General features: G+C 33.2%; 1 protein-coding gene across 1 annotated transcript; it reads right to left on the bottom strand.

Annotated features, from left to right (window-relative positions):
• Window positions 1–12245: 12245 nt before the first annotated feature.
• Window positions 12246–16579, bottom strand: LOC101268628 (putative late blight resistance protein homolog R1A-3). The gene is made up of 3 exons (XM_004231521.5): window positions 16420–16579; window positions 13408–16139; window positions 12246–12884 (listed from the first exon to the last, which is right to left on the bottom strand). The coding sequence occupies exons 2-3, from the start codon at window positions 16107–16109 to the stop codon at window positions 12797–12799; spliced, it is 2790 nt and encodes a 929-aa protein (XP_004231569.3). The 5' UTR covers window positions 16110–16139; window positions 16420–16579; the 3' UTR covers window positions 12246–12796.
• Between the last annotated feature and the right edge of the window lie 1125 nt (window positions 16580–17704).

Genomic DNA, 17704 nt, shown 5'->3' with positions numbered 1-17704 from the left:
CCCTCGTCTGCTCATTCATTGCATACGTATCCTCTTCATAATAGTAGTCATCCACTGGCGGTGGTGGTTTAGTCAAGTAATTCAGCACATTTACCTTCTATGCGCCTCCAGTGACATGTTTCAACACCAACCTAAGCTCAGTCCTCATTTGATCCATCCCTTTACTTGCACTGCAAAGGTGTTTCTCCTAGTGTCCGACTTTATAGTGCTCCAAGCCTTATTGTTGCGACATATCTTATCCCACTTCTCTGCGATCTCTGCATATGTTCACTCATCATAAGAACCACCCGCAATTCTATCATGCACAGTTGTATTATTATCATCTTTTCCCCGAGATAAATACTCTTTCAACGACTCATCATCAATGCAGTAGTTTGGGACACCTCTAAGGAACGCAGTAAATCTAGTCTCAAGATCTACTCACCGACTCGCCAGGTAAGTGCCACAAAGTTATTTACTCTATTTTTGCAGTTGAGTTTTTTGGACACCGGGTAGTACCATGCTAGGAACACATCTCTTAACTGATCCCAACTATAGATAGAATTATAGGGCAACTCAGTAAACCATATCGTGGCCTCTCCCGTCAGTGATAGAGGGAACACTCTCAACCCGATGACATTCATATCCATGTCTGGCCTCCCTACGCAACTCTTTCACACCGACCTCAGTTTAGCGATGTGAGCATGTGGATCCTCAGTTGGTAGCCCTGAAAATAAACCCCTGGCGGTGAGCATCTGCATCAAGATACTAGTTACCATGAATGTGTGACCCTGCGATAGAAGAGGTAGGACAAGAGGCCCATCAAAATCAATGATGTTAATGATGCCTCTATAGAACTCTTGAGGGCGTGGGACACGAGGTTGCATCCTTAGAGCATCATAAACTAGGTTGTCCACAACCACTTTGTTGTGAGAATCAACCAGTGTACGAGGTTGACGATTGATCCCATCACCTAGATTAGCTGGGATATGTTGATTATTCATTTTTCGAAGCGTTCGATTAAGTTCAGGATCAAATGGAAGTGTTGGTTCTCCTCGGCTTCGTGTTCTGGCATACACTAGAGCTAGTTCTGGGAGAAACAAAAACAAAAGAAAAAGTAAAATTAGGAAGTTGTTGACTAAAATTAGTAATGTTATTAAATTTAATCTAAAAGCCACTTTCCCCGGCAGCGGCGCTAAAATTTGACGCTCAAATTACACCTTTCCGAAAGAAGTATAAGTGATTGTATCAAGTAAAGAACCCAACTAGTAGGTTGGGGTCGATCCCACTACGAAAATAGTTTAGACTTAACTTCATTATATAATTACTTCTATTTAGTCAATTACTTTCCGAAAATAGGTACTTAAAGAGAGGGGGGGGGGGGGTTTGTGAAACAAAAGTATTGTAATATTTGTAAGTAAAACAAGTAACAAAAGTAAATCTTTGGTGTTTATCAAGTTGTGAGAGAAACTAGGATGTAAGTGTTCCCCATAGGCTAATAATGCTGTTTTTTTAGCTATAAGAATTCGTCTATAGCGCATTGCATGCAAAGTGATAAGTTAGGTATCTCTAAATCCTTGGTACGACATTTAGAGAATTTCACCCCGTACCTTGGTCCGGCTATGTGTGTCAAGTTACTAACCATTACCTTTAATTCATATTAAGCATCATATTCGATGTTTGGCTTACTTATTACTTTGCACCAATCGAGAGCAGCCTATTAATTAAATTCCCACTAAATCTATGTTGATAATTCTTTTTCTATTAACTATCCCTTGGTCCGAAAAGTAGTAATAAGACGAGTTCTAACGCGTGCGCTCATTTAATGGACTTCTAAGCGAAAGAATTATCAAGACATGCAATAACCTATTTGAGAATTGTTATTAAGCTAAGTTTACTTTGTTAATCACCATGGTTTCCATAACCCTAGTTGTGGATTTAGTAACCCATGCCTAGAAGAACACTATTCATAGTTGATAAACAATAAATCATGAACTTACTCTGACAAATTCAAAAAAAATCCAGAAATTTAACTTAAAACCACAAACTTCACTTGAAAACCCAATCTGGAAATTTGAATTAATGTCCTAGTTGCAAAAACAAATCTACAAGAACAAAACTAAAAAAGTAGTAATAGAATCGAACCCCAAAAATGAGGTTTTACATCCTAATTATAAAAAAAACATTGTCCTAAATAAAAGGAATTCAAATAAGGAAAGTTTTCCAAAAACGTGGCTTCAATCAATGACCCCCACAGATGGTCCATCATGAATGACGCACCATCGACTTCCTCCGTAAGTCCAGAATCAAAATCTTTTTTCAGCCTTCAACTAGCATCTGCTCTAATCCAATCGACGGACTAACCGCACGGTCCGTCGATCCACCTACGGTTTGTCAAGGCTTCTCGTCGTTTCATTCTTAGATTTTCTTCAACTGGGACATTCTCTTATAAGATTGACGATTTAAGTGACTCTGTCGATCCCGTAGCTCCTCTCATGGTTAGAATTTCCGAGTTGCTTCCGAATGCGTGAACCTTCAATCAACGGTCACCATCTATGGTCCATCGATGGGACGACAAACCGTCGATGGCCTTCGTGGGTCACCTCTGCACTAAATTTCTACAGCCTTCTGCATTTTGGACCTTTTCTACAAAACAAAGATAAAAACATATTAAAATTACTACAAAAAATCTCTAGACATGCACCAATCTTAAGGAAAAAGCATTGAAAGTACCGTGAAACCACGATACATTAGAAATCGCCTGTTCAAATTTAGCTTATTTAGAATTTGAGTTCCAGACTCTACACATATCAGGCCCTGCATTAAAGTCTAAGCAAATCGAGGTTTATTAAATAATTTACAATATTTTTTGTTGACACAAGAAAGATAGTAATTATGTCATTCAAATGTATGTGTAATAATCAAGAATGGGAAAATATAATTAAGAATAACACTGAATAAAGTATACTAGTAATATTTAGATTCTACAAGTCAAACCAAAAAACCAACATAATAAGTATGGAAACATAACAACTTAACAATGAAAAGTCATCGGAGTAACGAAAAGAAAGATCATTAATTTTACATTAAAAATGACTTTAGAAATTTCAAACTAAGCTTTTAATATAAAATTTGCATTACCTGAAACTCTTGCCAAATTTCTCACAATAAAATTCAAGTAACAAAAATACAACTTACATGTAAAGAAAAATAATAATTATATGCACAAGTACCCCCTAGACTATAACCGAAATTTCAGAGGCACACCTTAACTAAACTAAGGTCCTATTACCCCTGAATTTATATTTTTTTTATTTTATACACCTCTTTCTTACATGGTAAACTCCGTGATTCCACGAAATCGAGGCTCGTGAGAGATATTTGGATGCCACATAAGACAAAAAGGTGCACAAAATTACAAAAAATAAGTTCAGGGGGTCATAGAACTTTAGTTTAGTTAGGTTGTGTCTCTTAAATTTTGATCATAATCTAGGAGGGTACTTGTGCATTTTTCTTCATAAAATGACTTTTTGGCGATTTCACAGGCAAAAGTTTTCATTATCCCCCTAAACTTGAAGCTTTTTACTCAGTGTACACCTAAACTTTATTTCGTTTTAATTACCCCCCTAAACTTGTTTATTCATGCAACAAGTACACCTTTTCTGACCAATCACTACGACCACACGACACCTAGATAAATATTTTATCACCTAGATAAATATTTTGCCACTAGCTAATTAAAACTTCGGGACCAAATTTCAAACCTTCACAATTCACATCGATTAAAACTTCTCAAAGAATCTTCTCCGCTTTGCTCTAAACCTCTTCGCTTTTTTCTAAACCACTCCCCGCTTCTAAGAAGTGTAATGTCAGACGAACTTCAAAGCTTTTGGCAAGTGAAATCGACGGAGTAATGAGTAGATTTGGGTCTGTTGCAGGTATGGAGTAAAGGCTTGCTAGATTTCGTGAAGTGTTTGGTCAATTGGTGTCGATTGGTCAATTTTGTTTGGATCTTGTCTGAAATTATTAACAAGAAAGTGATTATCCACTCAATTTCGTGAAGGCTTGATGTATTATTGTCTGTTTACTTTAATTTTTCATTCATATTTTGCCCTATTTTTCATTTAAGGTTTCACCATGATTTGATTAGGGTTTCGTCATAGTTTCCGATTGAGTTTTCGATTAGGGTCTGATAGTTTTCAACTAGAATTTTCACTTAATGAATGCATTATTATGAAGTTTTTCACCTTATTCATGCATGATCATTAAGTTTTCTGATAATCAGTTTAAAAAATTAAGGCTTTTTAGTGAAATTAAGGTTCTAAGTATTAGGGTTTCTGGTATTGTTAAACGGCGGGGTATTTTGTAATTTCCTTAAGTATATTGTGTGGGATGCCTATTGTATATTGATGAGTAATATGTCTACTGTAATAAGTATCAATTGTTGCTTTTGTTCTAGTGTAATTGTCTATGCTTTGGTTTTGTTGCTTGCATTGTACAATATACTAATCGTTACTGTGGTTATAGGTTGACACTATGGCTACTAAGTACCTCAATTTAAGGTACAAATTTGGGGGTATTTTGGTGAGTGAGGTAGATCTAGTATATGTTGGGGGTAGGAATGAATATGTAGAGAATATGGATGAGATCATTTATCAATTCCTGAACTTGCACATTATGCTAAGTCTTTTGGGATTAGTAAGTTCGGAAAAACATATGCAGATCCATCTTTAGGGGTGATTTGGTGGAATTGAAAAATGACATGGACATTTGTAGCATGACATTATTTATGCACGATGGGGACATAATAGATATTTATGTGTGTGATGACACTATTCTAGATGATGTGGGTCCCAATGAAGGTCAAATTAGTCATTCCTTAAGACAAGTGGTTGAGTCTTTTAATGCACATGGGGAATCTTTAACTACACAACCAAAAAAATCAGATCTATGGTTAGGTTCATCATCTTCCTTTCCAGCTACTGAAAGACTTGAGAATGATGGGGTTGCAAGGGTCGAACAAAAAACTGATGATGATTATTCTTCAATAGATTCGACTGATACTGAAGAAGAAGTTGAACCAACTGTCCAACAAGGAACTGAACCTTCTATTCTAGAAGAAGTTGAGCCAAGTGTCCAAGAAAATGCAGAGGAGTTGAGAATTGTTAAGGAAGAAGTGAGAAAGCTTAGAGAAAGTAGGAGGAGAAAGAAGAAGGAAAAACCAAAAACATTTTTTAGGTGAAGTTGGACTTAATAAATGGTATGAGGATATTGAAAAAGGGAAAAAGTTTCAAGGGTAATCTAACAAAGGATGAGACATACCATGACAGTTCTTACTGTGATAGTTTTCAAAGTGATGAAGAAGAACCTAATTCTCATGATGAACTTGAAGGAGGGAGTTTAAGGGGGAGAAAGAAGAGTGATAGGGTGGTATATGATTTTTCTTGTGATAGTGTAATATGGTAGTGTGGTTTGGTATTTGAAAGTGTAAAGCAATTTAGAGAGGTAGTTAGAAATATGCTATAAAAATGGAGTTGAGTTAGACAAGTATGTGAATGAGAGTACTAGAGTGAGAGTGAAATGTAAAAGTGGTTGTCCATGGCTGTTGTATGCAAGCAAGGAAGGGAGGAGTGAGAACTTTACTATCAAGACATACAACCCAAGGCACAACTGTACCAGGACCACCAATAATATTTTTGTGTAATTCAAAATTATTATGTAAGTATCTGAAAGATAGAATTATTTCTCAACCTAGTATAAAAGGGTGGGAGATACAAGAATTGGTGAGAAAAGAGTTGAATGTTCATGTAGGCAAGGCAGTTTGTTTAAAAACAAGAAAAAATATTTTAAAGGAAATTATGGGGGATCACGTGGAAGAGTTTAACAGAATACTAGACTACAAGAATATGTTACTCCAAACAAATTATGGTAGCACTTGTGTCTTGAAGCTTAAAGATTTAGAATCAGGAGATGGGATGAAACAATTTCACTCTTTTTTATATTTGTTTTGATGCTATAGAAAAGGGTTTCCAACAAGGATACAGAAGATGTATAGGGTTAGATGGGTGTTTTCTAAAGAGAAATTTGTAAGGGTCACCTTTTGGTAGCTATTGCTAAAGATGCAAACAAACAAATGTATCCAATAGCATGGGCAGTAATTGGTACTGAAAGCAAGTTGACATGGAAATGGTTCATGACCATTCTGAAAGATGATCTCAATCTAGGAAATGGTTCCCAACTCACTATCATTAGTGATATGCAAAAGGTAATTGAATATCTTTCTTTTGTATGTTTACTTTAATTGCCAATTTAATTTGACCAAAATTTAACTATCTTGTTTTGCTTTGCAACTGCATGGACTAATAGCTGCTGTAGATGAACTATTTCCAAAATGTGAGAAAAAAATGTGTGCTAGACACATATTAGCAAATTGGTCACAAAACTTCAGAGGCATAGAGAGAAGGAAGAAATTTTGGGCTTGTGCTAGATCAACATTTGAGGCACAACTTCACTACAATATAAATGCCCTATCCAAGCTGGGAACAAGTATTGTTAAATACCTTATCAAATAATGGTGCAAAGATTTCCTCCAAACATTTTCAAGGTGTGATAATATAGATAACAACATGATAGAGAGTTTCAATTCTTGGATCTTGGAACCTAGGAACTAGGCCATTGTAACTATGTTGGAAGAAATTAGAGTTAAGGTGATGAGTAGAATGAGTAAGTCAAGAGAAATTGCTGAAACATGGACAGATAGAATATCAACAATGACAATGATGATATTAAATACAAATGTAACAAGATCAATGCAGTGCAACATTGAATAGAATGGTGATGTTGGATTTGAAGTGTTAGAAGGGGTATACAAGCATACTGTGAACTTGGGTCAACAAAAATGTAGTTGCAAATCATGGGAATTAAAAGGTTTCCTATGTGCACATGGCATAAAAACAATGAACCACTTAAACATGGATGCATCACTAGCTGGTATAGAAAAGAGACATATATGAAGACATATTCTCAATTCATTCAACCAATCCCAAACATGGAAATGTGGCCTGAAATCAGAAACTAAATGGTTGAACCACCTGAGGTAAGACAAATGCCTGGTAGGCCAGCAAAAAACTAAAGAACAGAAATCGGTGAAGTGAGAAAAGCTGAAAAGTTGCCAAGAATGGGGACAATAATGACATCTTCTATATGCAAAGGACCAAATCATAACAAGAGGAATCGTCCAAAAAAATCCTAAACCTAAGTCTACACCAACAGCTACTCAAGAGGTACATTTATATTGATTTTCTTTTATAAATTATGTTAGATTACTTATTAATTTAATCTCTTGTCGTATTCTTTTTCCTCTCATATTAGTCCACCACTGGAAAAAAGTGGGGGAGAGGTCATTATGAAAGAGCAAGCACCAGTAAGACTGATACAAGCAACAACAACACTAGTACAAGAAGAGGTGCAGGAAGTGGTTACAAGAAGAGGCCTAAAGTTATTGGACAAGGTGTATTTGTTACTGATACTGGATATACGTGTATAAATGTAAGTGTCTTATAAAACTGTCAAAATTATACTTGCCTTCTAAATGTGAGTTCCAAAATAACTAAGTAGTTGATATTGTAGCAAGGATTGTCTACCAGTAGGAGGGTTAATACTGGTGTGGTGAGTTCTGCACATGTGACAGGTGATATTGATTTTAAACCTACCAAGGGACTAAAGTGGAAAGACAATTAGGCCATGATTCAAAGAGAACTTCAAGTCCAAAGTGTTATGTGTCATATTCAAACTAGATCAAAAGTTGTTGGCATTCAAACAAGGGACCAAGCCAAGGGAAAATCACCCTCAAAGAAAACTTCTTAGTTGTGTGATTGTGTGGGTGTAACAACCAAACTTAAGTTAGTGACTGTTTTTATTTTGGTGTTTGTGTGGTTGTTCAACCAAACTTGAAATAATGTGCTTTATGTTTTGGTGCTTCTGTGGTTGTTCAACCAAACCTAAAATAGTTACTGTTTTGTGTTTTTTGTGCTTGTGTGGTTGTTCAACCAACCTTAAAGTAGTGATTGTTTTATGTTTTGTTGGTTAACTTAAGTTATTGTAGTTGTTGGTTGAAACACTGAAACACTATGATATTTCTTTTTGATGATCAAGAAAACACTTGTTATGTTATGCATTTATGTTAGGCTACCTTCATGCTATTATTTCATGTTATCATATTACCTCTTACATGTAATTGTAGTTTGATTAAAAAGGATAAGTCAATTGGACATACACAAAGACATATATATGTGTGTGTGTATATATATATATATATATATATATATATATATATATATATATATATAATCAACAAAAACATACATTACTAGAACACCAAACCATACTAATCCACAAAATGAGAACCCTAGAACCAAATGATCTTACCTTAATAACAATTGCATTCACAAAAAAAATTCAACAACACACTAAATAAAAGAACAATATCACATTACATATCAAACTAATACCTAAAATTAGTTTCAATATCCATTTACACTTGAGATGTTCTTCTTGTTTGTTGATTTTCTTCAACAAACCCAAAATTACAATATTCGCCTGGGTCGGAAATTAAGGATCATACCATTAGAAAAACTTACAAAAATTTCGAAATGAGGACTGCATTTCATAAAAACAAAGTTAAAAAAAATTGAAAATTGCATAATATGAACTTGGCAAATAAAAAACAAAAGGGAAAAGCGTCTGATATACCCCTAAACTTTGTCATTTAGAGATGATATACCCCTTGTTATGAAAGTGACACATATATACCCCTACTTGTAAACAAATGGCTCACATATACCCTTTTCCTCTTACGGAAATGGAAAAAAAAATTTAATCTAAATTTTTAGTATTTTTTTCTAAAAAATATAATCCCATTTGAGTAAATTTAATCCTCGTCAAACATATTTTTTTAACTTTTTTTTGTTTCAATGACTAATTTATAATTATTATTTTGATAATCAATTTATTTATGTTTCACTAATATTCTTGTAAAACTTATTGTGGATGACCAAATTTTTTCTTCGAATACGAAATTAACACACAAAAAAATAGCTTAATTTTTTCTTTAAACTAAGGAATGAAAGAAAAAAATAAAATAAGAATAAGAAACTCAAATAACTATAGTAAAAGAAGTCAAAAAATAATTTATGTATGAAAAAAAAAATTAAACTATACCTTGAACTTTGATAGAAAAATCATATATACCCCTAAATATTTTTTTTTTTAAAAATAGAAGTAATAAGTATAAATTTAAAACTAATTTTTTTAACTTCCGTTAAATGAAGGGTATGTATGAGCCATTTTGTAACGGCAAGGGTATATGTGGGCCGTTTATATAACGGTAAGGACATATATGAGTCACTTTTATAACGAGGGATATATCAACTCCAAATGACAAAGTTGAGGGGTATATCAGACTCTTTTTTCAAAACAAAAAAAAAGGAGTAACAATATATACCTTATAATGTCTACAACCAAGAAATCTAAGTCGGAGATTGTCATTTGTTCATGAAATTTTCAGAATTGGAGGAGCCCCACATAAACAAACAAGTCTCATATTATAGTTCATGAATTTAGCTATAACAATTAAAACAAAAAAAGTGAGAAAAATCTGAAATTCCAAAAGGGAGAAGGGATAAAGAAGAATAAATAGTTAGAGAATAGAGATAGAAAAATCCTTAAAATAAGTCAAATATTAAAGAAAAGACACATTTTTACGTATATTACCGTTGTAACTTTATGATGTGGCAAAAAATCGTTCTCTCACGCGCCTTGTAGAGTTTGATTTCAGTTTCTACGCCAGGCGGACAGAAAAGGTGTACGTGTTGGATGAATAAACAAGTTAAGGGGGTAATTAAAACGAAATAAAGTTTAGATGTTCACTGAATAAAAAGCTTCAAGTTCAAGGGGTAATGAATACTTTTGTCCAATTTCACACTGAGCTTTTGATATAAACTAGAGTAGCTTGCAAAAATAACTTTATTTATATGGTTAATGAATACAATAGATATAAGTATGTTATTTACAATAAATGACTATAATTTATATCACTATTTTGCTAGCTCTATTTTTGTATAATTTTTTTTAATTCATACATTAATACATCTTTAAGTACAACAAACTAAAAGGGGAATTGACTCTAAACATAACCCACTCTCTTTACATTACGTCCGTATTGGTTAATGCATAAGTACCCCCTCAATCTATACCTGAAATCTTAGAGACACACTTATACTATACTAAGGTCCTATTGCCCCCTGAACTTATTTTATAAATAATTTTCTACCCTTTATGGCCTACGTGATACTAGTTTCAAAAAAAGTGTTAACACATGTTGGGTCCACAAGATGGTGCCACGTAGGCCGAAAAGAGGTAGAAAATTATTTATAAAATAAGTTCAGAGGGGTAATAGGACCTTAGTATAGTATAAGTGTGTCTCTGAAATTTTGGGCATAAGTTGAGAGGATACTTGTGCATTATCCCCATCCATACAATGAGCAACTTCCCATAATTAACATTATAACTAAAAATTACTTATTTAAAGGCATATCAGATCATATTATTTATTAGTTTAACAAAAAATTTAATACATCATACTCAATTTTCTTGTTGTCTCCATAGTTCTTATTTTGTCGTCTTAAAAGTATTAATACTTTTATGTTAATTCAAGTTATTATTGTAAGCAAATTATTGAATTTGTGAATAAATGTTAAGTATTTCGATTTTGAATAGTGAACTGCATGACAATAGATACACTAGTTGTTAAATATATAATGAATACACCGATATAGAATACAATGAATACATTGTTGTGAAACACAAAAAATACGTTGGATACAACTATATTTGTATTTCTGAATCAACTTTTTATCTTGGATGTAGTACATATATATCTAGATGTAACTGTATTTGTAAATCAACATTTTAACTTGTGCTTATATAACACTACAAGTATTTATGTATATAAATATTAGAGCTGTCAATATGAGCTAGCTCACCCCATTCGGGCTAACTTATACATGCTTCAACATTTTACGGGTCAGGCCAGGCTAGCCCATTTCTGGTGTGGGCCAGAAAACGATCGGCCCAATCCACAAGTACGTGGGTTACAGGCTTGCCAGGCGAACCCACTTTTTTTAAAAATTATATTATTTTTAGAATTATTAAATTAAATTATAAATTATAATTTTAAAATATTATCATAAATATCGACAAAATAATATTACATGATATTAATGTTACTACTTTTTAATCAAATCCACAAATAAAATTATCTTTATAATATTTAGGGAAAATGCACAAGTACCCCCTCAACCTATGCCCGTAATTCCAGAGACACACTTATACTATACTAAGGTCCTATTACCCCCCTAAACTTATTTTATAAGTAATTTTCTACCTCTTTTTAGCCTACGTGACACTAGTTTGAAAAAAAAGTCAACCATTGTTGGGCCCACAAGATAGTGCCACGTAAGTCAAAAAGGGGTAAAATATTATTAATAAAATAAGTTCAGGGGGGTAATAGGACCTTAGTACTGTATAAGTGTGTCTCTGAGATTTCGGGCATAGGTTAAGGGGGTACTTGGGCATTATCCCTAATATTTATTAAGTTTTTTTCAAGTAAAAGTATAAATATCTAAATAGAAATATTAACCTAATTGTTTTGAGTTTGGACTCTATTTAATTTTAAATTTTAATATTATATTATATCTTTTAATTAATTTTTATTGTCCTACGGGCCGGCCCTACCGATATTTTACAAGTCCATAAATCAGCAAACTTATTCAGGCCGAGCTAAAAAATTCTTTTCTCAAATGGGCTCCAAAAATAGTAGCCTAGCCCTATTAAATCCCGGGTTAGGCCAGTCTGGCCCAACATGCTTAGTCCATATTGATGGTTCTAATAAATATGGATACATTTCAACATTGTTGTTAAGCAAAAATATGAATACATATACAAATGAGCAAAAGAGATACAATTTGTAGGTATCAAACTGCATAAGTATTGATACATTAGACAAACGAGCACAAAAAATATGATTTGTGGGTATCAATCCGTATAAGTACGAGATAAGTATGTAACTAAAAAGTACCTGATGGATACAAAATCACAAAAATTGCTCCTGTAGACATGGAAAGAGATCACAAATGTGGCTACCATAATTATTTAGACATTCAATTATAATTACTTTCCTATTTAATATTTATTTATTATATTAAACATAAATGAAAAATATTTATTCGTATAGAATTAAGTTTGATATTTATAGTTTAATTATATCCATATATGAAAAAAAACATAGCTATTCTTTTTTGGAATTTATATGGATATTTGTCATAATTTGAAGTTTTTCCTACTACTTGAAACTCCTGACAATTTCTTTCAATAAAATTCATGTAATATAAAAAACGACTTACATGTAAATAAAAAAGGAAAATGCACAAGTATTAGATACACACTTATACTATACTAAGATCCTATTACCCCTGAACTTATTTTATAAGTAATTTTCTATCCTTTTTCGGCCTACGTGGCACTAGCTTGAAAAAAAAAGTCAACCTACGTTAGGCACACAAAATTGTGTCACGTAGGCCAAAAAGGGGTAGAAAATTATTAATAAAATAAGTTCAAGGGAGTAATAGGACCTTAGTATAATATAAGTTTGTCTGAGATTTCGAACATAGGTTGAGGCATACTTGTGCATTATCCCACATAAAAATAATAATTATACCTTCCGCTAATAATCTTGTTGGGACTGTTTATATTTTCTCACTTAATTGCTAGATTGACATTTGACCCATTTATCTAAAGATGAATGCCTGGAGAAAATAATCTTTTTTTTCGGTTCATCCAAAGTGTGCCTGCGATAAAATAATAAAATCTCGTTTAAGTATAAAAATCTAAAAGAAGTATTTAAGCAATAAAATACTATTAAAAAAAAAATTGTAATTGTTGGCCAAACGATGAGCCGGCCATATAAATTTGATCATTTTCTTTGGTAACAAAATTTTCCAATGCCTTTATTTATAGGACATAATATTAAATACCAAATAATATCATGAACATGAAGACTTATGAGTTATAGTTATCAAAAGTTATGGGAGTAATGAAAATAAAGACAAGTAAATTTTTATACCAAATGATAACGATTTTAAATAGGATTAGTTATGCTTTTATAAAATAATTATTTCTAATTGTGATAATTTGTGGAACTATTTTGTTAGGTAATTCGGTTAATTTAAGCCAAATCCCTTGAATTTCAAAATTTAAATTCCGAAGGACCCAAGCTCTAGATCCAATTCAATTCATATCAGACACCCTCATCAAAATCTCAGCAAATCAGGTGTTTTAGTACTATTGAGATTAGTTATACTATTTCCTCACCTGATTGGTATAATATGGACATCTATGGGGTCATTTCCGAGATCTTCTTGTTCTTGTTGAATTCGTGCAGCAGATTCCGCAAGTATGGGAGGACAACTATCAAGCTCAATCAGTTGTAATGTGTTGATATCTGCAAACTCAATGGGTATCTCTTTCAAGTAAGAGCAAGAACCAAGCACGAGGCGTTCAAGGACAGGAAAATTGTCATTTGTAGCTTTCCAGGACTCGAGATAATTTGCTTGAATTAGCAAAACCTTCAATTGAGTAAATACTCTAACATTTGGATCCCACTCTTCGCCGTGGCAAGCATTAAGCACCAGCTTCAGCACCTCAAGGTTAGGCAACTCCGCTATGATGTCCAAGTACGACCAACGTAGAAAAGTTTTGTACAATTTTAACTTCTTGAGCGTTGTTGGAATGGTCACCGCACTCCAATTATAAAATTTTCTTACAGTCAATGTTTCTAGTTGCTGCAGAATGACAAGATTGTTGAAAATTCCACTTTCACTGATATTTTGATTTCCTTTGATTCCTATTTTCTTAACATTTTGAATCCCCGAAAGAACTTCCTTCGTGCAACAAAGTGGAGACAGGTAAGAAATAGATTGTATATTTGAAAAACTCATGTGTCTTGCTTTGTCAACAGATACACTTGGTTGATTTGGTAAATGGAATTTGTGCAGTTTCAGATACCTTAATCGCCTTAGTCCCCAAATTTGCTCCGGAAAAGTTAAATATGATGGAGGATACCCTTCAACAATGAATGTCTGCAGATTCCATAACCTGCAAATTTCTGGAGTTACGTCGAAAATCTCAGAGCAGAATAATGCTAGGTACCTCAACCAGATGAGGCTTAGTATCTGTAGAGGGAAACTATAAATCCTGATGTGTGTCAAGTCCAAGATTTTCAGTAATTTGAAATGAATAAGCTCTGATTGGAGAACAAAAGTTGAAAAAAAGCCACCCAATGAGAAAATAGAGCAAGTTCGTTTCAAAAGATTGTTGTCATCATCATCTCTCCACTCATGATGTCCAGGGGTAAGAAAGGCCCTATATAGACCATACGGAGATCCATGAATTTCGTCACCAGTCCAGCGCTTAAACGGCTGCATATTATGCCTACTGAGAGGTTGGCATACAGAAGGAACATGATTTGGATCACAATCATTGATTTGAGCTTTCTTTACATCGGATTTTTCAAACAGAATGTCTTTTATAATGAAAAGGTTTCCTCTTTGAATTTGTCTCAAGCACAAGTCGTATATTAGATCATGAACCTTACATGATATAATTTTTGTTTCATCTCGACTTTTGTTGCTGACATGAACTAGACATCTGTTGATAAGATCTTGTAAACACTTGTCAGCTTCTCCTTCTAAGTCATTTTCAAAATTCAGGAACCCCTCAGCCATCCATAATCTCTTCAAATGGTTCACTGGAATCTCAGAGTCTTCTGGAAAAATTCCGAAATACAGAAGGCATGTTTTTAGATCACTAGTCAAGTGATTGTAACTCAACCCAAGAACATGGGAACATTGTTCATCGGGATCATTATTGACAAATGACTTGACATCTTTAGCAACACTTTCCCAATCTTCTATTGTCTTTTTGGACTTTAGAAGCCCCGCAACCACGACAATAGTTAGTGGTAACCCATGGCTTTTCTCTGCAATTTTCTTCCCAATATTCTCAAATTCAGATGGTAATGGTAATGCTTCATTTGCAAATGCTACACTTTTAAAAAGGTTCCAACTCTCATCTTGATCCATGAAGCTCATCTGCAACGAAAGATTTTCTGTATTAGCATAGCAAGCCACTTCATTGTTACGGGTAGTCAACAGTATTCGGCTCCCCTTGTTCTGACTTGGAAAGAATCGTCTCACGTCATCCCACGCTTTAATACTCCAGATGTCATCCATGACAATTAAGTACCTCTTTCCATATAAACTTTTACGCAGCATGTCTGCTAACTCTGCCTCATCGAGCATGTCAAATGCGCCACCCTTTGTAGAACGCAGAAGGTTCAACAAGATTTCCTTTACATTGTGCTGTTGAGAAAGAGTAGCCCAGGCACAAACATCAAAATGAGAACGAACGTGTGCATCATTGTAAACTTCTATTGCTAAGGTTGTTTTACCAATGCCTCCCATCCCAATGATTGGGATGACTTTGGGTTCACCAGAGTATCCTCTAGTCAGATCTTCTAACAATCGTTCCCTTTGATCACCACGTCCAACCATAATGTTCTTAACATTCAGAATATCATTTGCTGAACTTGAAAAATCTCGAACAGATGATTCTTCTGATGCTTGTTTCCCTTTATCTCGAATCTTTGTTGACTCTTTCCTAACACGATCGATGTCAACTGCTACTTGTTGCAGGCTGTGATGAAAGTTTAGACCTTCAATTTCTCCAGAAACATTGTTTTTAGTATTTGCCATTTCAATTTCTGTTAGTCTCAATTGAATTGTGTATTCAACAGCACTTGCAACTTCTTTTACCTGTACTTCCAAATCTGTCATTTCCCCGGAAACATTGTTTTTCTCAAAGTTGTTGAGAAATAGTCCCAGGGAACTAACTTTTTCATGAAGAGCCCACAGTTCTTCTTTGTGATCACATATTAGAGATTGCATTGGCAAATTGGATGTCATCAAAAGGGATTTTATCGTCGTCTTAAGAGAAATCAAACTTGCATAAGCCATATTAACAATATTCCCCTTTGCGATGGTGACCTGAAAAATAATTGAACTCCTAGTAAGCAAAAAAAGACTGTGATTCAAAGCTCATTGACTTGAGTAATGTTTTCTTATGATGATATTTAGATCTACTGAAAAACATAAGACTTGTACTATATCTCTATGTTGCTGAACTCTTTCAAAAAGTTGTCAGATCCGAAACACAACTATATATATAGGGCAAGGAGCTAACTTATACTTTGATAATTAAGGCACTATGAGTGTTGTTTTGCCCTAAAAGTTGAATAAAATGAGAGAGTAATTAAGGAAAACTAACCTTTCAATGGCAGATAATTAAGAATATAGCTGCAAAAGAGACATTTGAGGAAAGGATAGAAGAAGTTGTTGAGATTAGAGTGGCTGAATTGATATCTGCAGACTTACATCTTAAATAGTCCCTTAACTTTAAACAGTAGGTTCACTTACATCCTTCGTATATAAAATGTTGAACATAAATGGTCCTTTTGTCTTTGAGAAAAGTTTAGCTCCTAACTATCCGTAAAAGATAAATAGACATGTTTAAATTTCAAAATACAAAATTTATAAAATTGAGATTAAAAAAAAGAGTATTATGTTTTATGATCCTATACATATAACATAAATTATCTGTCAAGATGGTACATGAAGTTATTTTTATTTTCATTGATAAGATGAGATTAAGAAGAAAAAAAATATTTTCTACATTTTAATTTGTTAAAGTGATTTTAAAATAAAGAAAACAAGATCATAGTTCTTTAATAATTCAAATAAGAAGAAAATTTGGTTAAAAAGAAAAAAAATGTACTCATTTGGAGAAGGCATTTTTGATATGTTTTAGAAATAATAGGGGTATTTTTGGATCAGAGTATTGACTACAGGCGTATTTTTGAACCCATGTATTAGTACCAAGGACATTTTTTGGTCAAACTAATTCACCAAGGACATTTTTGTTCCTTTGACGTAGTTTGAGGGAATTTTCAATCATTTTTCCTTATTATTATTTACTTAATAGTTTCTGAAGACGTGCTTCGCACGTGTATTTTATGTGAACTTTTATAGATATGTTATAATGATAAAATTTTTATGGATATATATATGTAATTAATGAATAATATACTGTAAAAATTACAAAATAAGAATAAAGACTTACGCAATAAAACATTCATAAAAAAACTAAATTAAGAAGTCTGATGGTGATAAAAATAAAAGACAAAATTTAAGAATGATCCAATGTAAACATTATTCTTATAAGACTGATGTATGTATAGATGAAAAAATAAGTACAAAATTAGTACATAAATCTCTGAGTTCTTATCGACTCCTTTCATATCCTATCAAAATTCAAGAGGTTTCTTCATCTACTTTAACTATTGAATGAAAATGATAGCCTAATAATCTTGGTAGGGGTTTCATGAGATTAAAAAAGTTGAATTTATATAGATAGAATAGAAGGAATATCAAAAGATATATTAAAGTTTTAGTTTAAATATTTGGAGGTTATGAATATGAAAAGATGAAAGTTATGAATATTAAGAGTATAAAGTTGAATAAGTAATTAACAAATAATAATAAATAAATGAAGA

Source organism: Solanum lycopersicum, chromosome 2 (genome assembly GCF_036512215.1).
Source record: "Solanum lycopersicum chromosome 2, SLM_r2.1".
Classification (NCBI taxonomy): domain Eukaryota; kingdom Viridiplantae; phylum Streptophyta; class Magnoliopsida; order Solanales; family Solanaceae; genus Solanum; species Solanum lycopersicum.
The sequence above is the reverse complement of the archived record's forward strand: the minus strand, read 5'-3'. Positions and strand labels throughout refer to the sequence as shown.

What these genes read in the sequence shown, in the direction of transcription:
- LOC101268628 (XM_004231521.5), bottom strand. Translation starts at nt 16,109, where the DNA reads ATGGCTTATGCAAGTTTGATTTCTCTTAAGACGACGATAAAATCCCTT. An exon ending in GTCCATATTATACCAATCAG is followed by an intron (nt 12,885 to 13,407) that starts GTGAGGAAATAG and finishes ATTTTATCGCAG; the next exon opens with GCACACTTTGGATGAACCGA.